Source organism: Haliaeetus leucocephalus, unplaced genomic scaffold, assembly GCF_000737465.1.
Source record: "Haliaeetus leucocephalus isolate CR32 unplaced genomic scaffold, Haliaeetus_leucocephalus-4.0 Scaffold536, whole genome shotgun sequence".
Classification (NCBI taxonomy): domain Eukaryota; kingdom Metazoa; phylum Chordata; class Aves; order Accipitriformes; family Accipitridae; genus Haliaeetus; species Haliaeetus leucocephalus.
Window position 1 is genome coordinate 7,010,574 of NW_010972972.1, and position 6,175 is coordinate 7,016,748.

At 66.0% G+C, this 6,175-nt stretch overlaps 1 protein-coding gene across 1 annotated transcript; it reads right to left on the minus strand.

Moving 5' to 3' along the window:
• Window positions 1-645: 645 nt before the first annotated feature.
• Window positions 646-2,424, minus strand: STARD10 (StAR-related lipid transfer (START) domain containing 10). Its single transcript, XM_010576672.1, has 5 exons — window positions 2,277-2,424; window positions 1,939-2,042; window positions 1,597-1,714; window positions 973-1,025; window positions 646-873 (listed from the first exon to the last, which is right to left on the minus strand). Exons 1-5 carry the CDS (start codon window positions 2,416-2,418, stop codon window positions 646-648), a joined length of 645 nt encoding a protein of 214 aa, XP_010574974.1. The 5' UTR covers window positions 2,419-2,424.
• Window positions 2,425-6,175: the final 3,751 nt, after the last annotated feature.

Here is a 6,175-nt window from a genome sequence, read left to right on the forward strand (position 1 = left end):
GAGGTGCTGGGACCCCCCCCAAGCCTCCCCTGCATGCTTGGACAAGCCAGGAGCCCCCCAAGCCCCCACCTGCATGCCTGGAGATGCCAGGAGCCCCTAAAGACCCCTTTGCACACCCAGAGGTGTGGGAAGACCCCCAAGCCCTCCCCCACTTCTGGGGGTTCGCTCGGGGCGGGGGTCCCATGGGAGGAAGGCAGTTCTGTTAAACAATAACAGAGGAAGACGGGGAGGAGGGACAGGGGAGCAGGGGGGGAGCACGGGGAAGGGACAAGGGGGTGCCCCCAGGGCTGGGGGGCAGGGGCAAGGCCCCCCACTTTCCTCTGCCCCCCCCGGGGGCAAGAACTGAAGGGCACTTTGGGTTTGCCACCGATGGGGACGACATCGGTGTCCCACGGTGGCTGCGAAGGGACCAGATGCCCCCCGGCTTCCCACCCTGGGATGGGGGGGGAGGATGGCAGCCATCACCCGGGGGGGGGAGCCCAGCACAGCCCCCCTGTCCCCGGGCAGGGGGGCAGCAGCCCCCACCCCTCCCCGAGCCAGAAGCATGGGTGCACGTGTAGGTGCGTGCAAGAGACACAAACTGCTTTGGGGGGGACGACAGGGACAAAACAGCCCCGGGGCGGGGGGGAGTTGGGGGTGGGGGGCTCAGTTAACGCTGTCCTCATCGCTGGCCTCGCCGCGGTCATCTTTGGTCTCGGCCAGGGAGCTCTCGTCGATGTTCTCCAGGGAGTCGGCATGCTGGAGGGAGAGCTCGGAGAGCGGCAGCGCCGGCAGCCGGCTCTGCTCGGGGAACAGCCAGGGCTTGAAGTGCGGGTTGTGCTTCAGCTTCCACTCCGGGTACTTCAGGCAAGCTTTGTACATCTTCTTCATCGCCTGGGATGAAGGTTGGGTTGGAGCTGAGCTGGGTCGGGGGGGGGACACCTCGCCCTCCACCCCACCGCACCGTGGGACCCCCCGGTGTGACCGACTCACCTTGGGGGCCAGGAACTGCGAGGATTTGTTCACCACCCACTTCGGCAGGGAACCTGCCGAGAGAAGAGAAGCCGGGCTGGGATCAGGCACGTGGGACAGCCGGGACCCCCGGGCACAGCACCACCAGCCCCCCCCCGGGTCACCCTCCTCAGGGACAGGAGGGCTCGGGGACACCCGTCTGGAGAGGGGACAAGGCGAGCGGCAGCAGGGGGACAGTCCAAGGAAATGAGGATTCAACCCAAACTGCTGCCTCAGCTTCTTGCCGAGTTCAAAAAAAGCCATTTCAGCATGTTGGCCACCTCTTCTACCCCAAAAAAGAAATATTTCAAGAGAACGGGCCCAAAATGTTTCCTCCTGGCATTGCTGCAGCACTCCTGGTCTGGCTCTGGCCGCGTCCCAAGATGCTCCCGGCTGCCTCCCTGCCTGCTGCTGCCTGTCTCTGAGCCCACCCCGAGCCCACCCACCCCTCCCAGCCCCGGAAAAACTTCCAGCCCGATTTATTAACCTCAGCTGATCTGTTAGGACAGACCCCTAACCGGAGGGCAACTGTCCCCAAGGGACACGAGGGCAGGACTGGGGTGGGCTGAGCCCCGAGGCATCGGCGTGGGGGGTCCCCCCCCTTACCTTTGGGGTCCACCTGTGCCAGGTAGGTGATGGTGCAGCTCTTGGCTCCTGTCCCTTCGATCAGGTAGCCCGTCTGGATGGAGACCGCTCGCACCATGTCCTTCCGAGGGGGGTAATTCTGCAGGGGGGACAGTGAGGATGGGGGGGGGGACAGGGACACATCGATGGCAGGGGCAGGATGGGGTACAGGCAAGCACTAACCGCAGGCAGGGCTGCCCTGACCCCCCCAACAGCCCCCCAATGCCTCCAGCCTGACCTCCCACCGACCACGGGGCAAACCCAGCCCTGTCCTGGTGTGGGCAGCACCCCCGGCTGCTCCCCCCAGCCCCCTCAGGGACTCACGGGGTGCTTGACGGAGTAGTTCATGATGATGTAGTCGGTGCCCATGGGCAGCCAAGAGCGGAGCGTGATGACATCCCGGTTCTTCAGGGGCTTGGGGCACTTCCCTGGGGACAGCAGTGGTGGGAGACCAGGGTGAGACACCCCCCACCCCACCCAGCACAGGCATCCCCGCTGGGAGTCCAAGCCTGCTCCCCAAATCCCTCCCAAACTGGTACCCAGCCTCCTCCCAGCGATGCCCGGGCACCACCAAACCCACAGATGCTGAACCCAGGAACGCTGCCGTGACAGCCCCAGGGCTCAGCTCCCCCCTCCCAGGGACCCCCCAGCCCCCTCCTCACAGGCGTAGTAGCCCACGTCGGAGTTGACAGTCAGCTTCCCAATGTCAAAGGTCTCGATGACGTTGGTGTCCCACTTTTTCCGATACTCGATGTCATGCAGCACGTCGTAGAGCGTCTCCGCCGGCACGTCCTTGCACTCCATCCTGCACTGCAGGGGTGGGCGGCTGAGAAACTGCCCCGAGGTGGGGGGGAGTGGCCGTGGGAACCCCTGGGTGGGGGGGGTCTCCTCTCAGGTTCCCCAAAAACCAACGCAAAACCCCCGAAGAGGAGCTGGATCCCAACCTGCAGCTCAGCCCAGTCTGGCCCAGTTTGGCCCCCAGAGCCAGCTACACCCCAAGGCAGCGCGGAGCTGAGCCCCGGATGCCAGGGGGACCTTCGCAGGGGGGGCATCTTCCCACCTCCTCTCTTTTCCCCCATCACTGGTCTTCCCCCAAAGCAAGCATCCCTGCATGGGGCACCAGTGGTGCCACGGGGGTCTGGTGCACGGGGCCATGCCCGGTGCCGTGGCATAGTGTGCGGAGGGGGGGGGCTGGCTGGAGTGGGGAGCAGCCCCCCCACCCCAGGGTCAAGAGCAGCTCCAGTAACCATGGCAGCCAAATCCTTGGGAAGACAAGGAGAAGAAGAAAGGAGAAGCTGCCGTCCTCCCCTGGCAGCAGGGATGCCATCTGGCCAAGGCCAAGGGCTGCTGGAGCCGTGCCGCGGGGCAGAGTGCGGGCAGGAGCTGGCAGAGAGGGCAGCCAGCGTGGGCAGCGGTGGGCAGCGCAGGCAACCCTGCTGTGATCCCTGGGGATGCTGCTCCGGCACCCCAGCAAACACACGTGGCCCCAAGTGCCTCTGAGGTGGGTACCGGCATCCTGCCCCCCGCCGAATGCCGCCGGCTCCTGGTCCATCCCCAAGGACGGCTCCCGCCCCTCCTGGACCCCCAGACCCCGGCCACCCAACACCTGGGGGGAGCGGCTCTTGGGCCCTTCCTTTAGGAGCAGATTTAGGGAATTAGGGGCAGAGGAGCCACAGCCACCGTCCTCGCCCAAGCAATGCGGTGCTGGAGACCCCCGACCCCGGCAAGAGGAATGGCAGCACCCGGCACCAGGGCACGGCCCCGCACCCGGACCCTTGAGTGCAACACGGCTGCTGCTCGCAGAGCCAAAGCCTCCACACGCAGACCCTGTCCCCAACCCCACGGAGCCTGTCCCCAACCCCACGGAGCTCATCCCCAAGCTCACAGAGCCTGTCACCAGCCCCACGGAGCCCATCCTCAATCCCACAGAGCTCATCCCCAAGCTCACAGAGCCCGTCCCCAACCCCACGGAGCCCATCCTCAACCCCACGGAGCCCATCTTCAAGCCCATTGCCCCCATCCCCAACCCCACGGCACCGCTGCTCATCCCCCTGCACCTTGCATTGCAACCCTGCCACGTGAGCCTCCCTTCGGCCAAAAACTCGGACGGGGCAAGCCTTGCAAGGCGTTTTCAGGGAGCACACCCCCGGGTGACATGCTTGGGGAACCCCCTGCTCCCCACCCGCACCCAGGAAACCCCGGCACCGTGCCTGCGCCGGCCAGGCTGGATGCGGGAGTGGGTGCCGCCGCTTCTCCCGTATATTCCCAAAGCGGCGAGGCAGGTCGGCCGAGCCGTGCCCACGCGGGCAGGACCAGCCGGGTGACTCAGGACCTGCCCGCGCTGCCTGTGTGCCACCAGCTGCCTGCAGCCCGTGGGTGACTCACGTCCCCGGCAGTGCCGGGGGGGTCTCGTCGGGAGGGGGGACGGTGCCACCCGGGAAGCGCCCAGAGCGGCCCTGAGTCAATATTGACTCTGACGTCTACGGGGCAAGGAGGAGGAGGAGGAAGGAAGGAAGACCAAAGGAGGGAGGTTGAATGCAATGGGTGCAAGGGGCCGACCGTGCCCCGACACACTCCCTGCCCCAGAGATTTTGGAGGGAAGGGGCTCGCGGGGGCAGCTCTGGGCAGCAGGACAAGGGGCTGCCTGTGGGTACCCAGGTGGTTGGGGACTGAGGGGACCCCCGACATGGGAGAAAAACTGCCCTGGGGGTCAGCTCAACCTCCAGCCCCACATTGTCGGGGGGCTGACACTGCCACGAAGCCCTGGCTTCACCGGCAGCATCCCCTCCTGTCCGGAGCGGGCTTCCCTGGCCTCGGGGGTGCACGGCACCTGGTGCAGGCAGCACCAGCGGCCACAGCCACGTGGGTCATTAATTAAAGAGAAGATCTCCCCCGTGGCCCGGATGTTCGACGCAATCATTAACGACCGGGTGCCATGTCTCAAGGTGACCCAATGAATAAAGTAATGAGCAGGAGCCAGGGTCCGGGCAGGAACGGTCAGTATGTGCATCCCAGGTGGCTTCCCAGAGCCCGGCGGCTCCAGCAAAGCCCAGCGAAGTTCCAGCCCCCTCCCGATGCTTCCCATGGGATGGCTCCTGGCCATCCTTTCAGAGCAGTCCATTCCCAGGGGCAGAGTCTCCCCTGGGGCACTCGGGTCCCCAAGCACCAGCTCGCTGCTCCACTGGGGTGGGCAGGGGGTTCCCAGCCGGGGTCCCCCATCCCGCAGCCATCTCGGGCACCACAACAGTTAACGGGCAGCCCCGAGGCCACCGAAGAATCCCGTGTCCTGCCGATGAATCAGCCCTGGGTTTTGTCAGGTCCTGGTGGCACAAACTTGTTTCCAGACTCCAGAAAACAGGTTAGACGAGAGCTGCATCCCTAATGGCAGGAGAGAAGGCGAGGGGGGGGGAAGGCTGCTGCTTCAAAGCAGAGCGAGACCTTCGGGTTTCATTTAATTACAGAGCAGCAGCAGCAGGAGCGAGAAAGCCAGCGAGCAAACGGCGAGGAAAACAGCTCTTTGGAGGCTGTCGGTGGCAGGCACAGCGGGCAGCCCCCAGCCCCGTCCCCGGGGAGCTGCGACGTTGGGGGCGAACGCCCCGGCTCGGCCCCGCCGTGCCACGTCAGCCATGCCACGTGTGCCGGGGCAGCTGCCCGTCCCACCGGCTGGCATGAAATCCAGTGGGAGCATCCCATCCTGGGTGGGAGGTGCTGGGTCTGGGTGCTGCTGGGGACCACGGGGGTGGCACAGGGACTGTTGGTGCCCCCACGGTCCCTGACACCTGGCCGGGGCAGCCCAGTGCCGCTCACCACACGCACAGCATCAACATATAAACACCCAGCAGGATCTTTCCAAGCAGGATCTGGCCAGGAGGGCGCTGGGGGGGTCCAGGACCTGACGTGGCTGTGGGATGCGCTGGGGTCTTGGGGGAGCAAGGCTGGATGCTAGAGGGGGCTAGGAGAGCCCCATGGGGGTGGTAGAGGGGCTGCCGGGGGGGAAAAGGTTTTGGGGAGGGAAGCAGGGAGAGGAGCAGGCATGGGGAGCAAAGGTGGCCGGAGGGAAGGTGACCGCCCCCAGAGCAAACAGGGACCTCGGCCTTTCGGGGATGAAGACTCCTCAATGGGGTTTAACTGAGCAGCACCCCAAGCCCGGGCTCCCCTGGCACGGAGAGCCAAGGATGGGGCACCCCTGGGGTGCTGCCAGGGCTCGGGGACCCCCGTGGGGGCGAGGGAGGGCTTTGGGTACCGACCGCCCCGTGGCAGGAGCGTGCCGTGCCAACCGGGGCCAGGACATCCTGGTACACACCTGGGGCTGCTTCCCGGCCACGCCGACGTGGCACACCGGGATTGCTGGGGCGGGCAGGGATCCACCCCCCCCCCCCCCCCATGTCCTCCCTGCTGCATGCTTGCACCCAAGCAGCTCTACAGAGAGCGGCACCTCAATCCCACCAGAGACGTTTTGGGATGCAGCAACACCCCAAGAACAAGCGGCAAGGCTGGGGGGCACCGGGGGCTCGGTGTGGGGGCTGGGACGCGCTGCCCTGCAGACCTGTGCCTACGCCAG

Bases quoted from the DNA above. Each gene is read 5' to 3' on its own strand.
- STARD10 (XM_010576672.1), bottom strand. From the start codon at position 2,418: ATGGAGTGCAAGGACGTGCCGGCGGAGACGCTCTACGACGTGCTGCAT. The intron at 1,026-1,596 runs GTAAGGGGGGGG...TTCTCTCGGCAG, and splicing joins GGCACAGGTGGACCCCAAAG to GTTCCCTGCCGAAGTGGGTG. The intron at 874-972 runs GTGAGTCGGTCA...CCTTCATCCCAG, and splicing joins CGCAGTTCCTGGCCCCCAAG to GCGATGAAGAAGATGTACAA.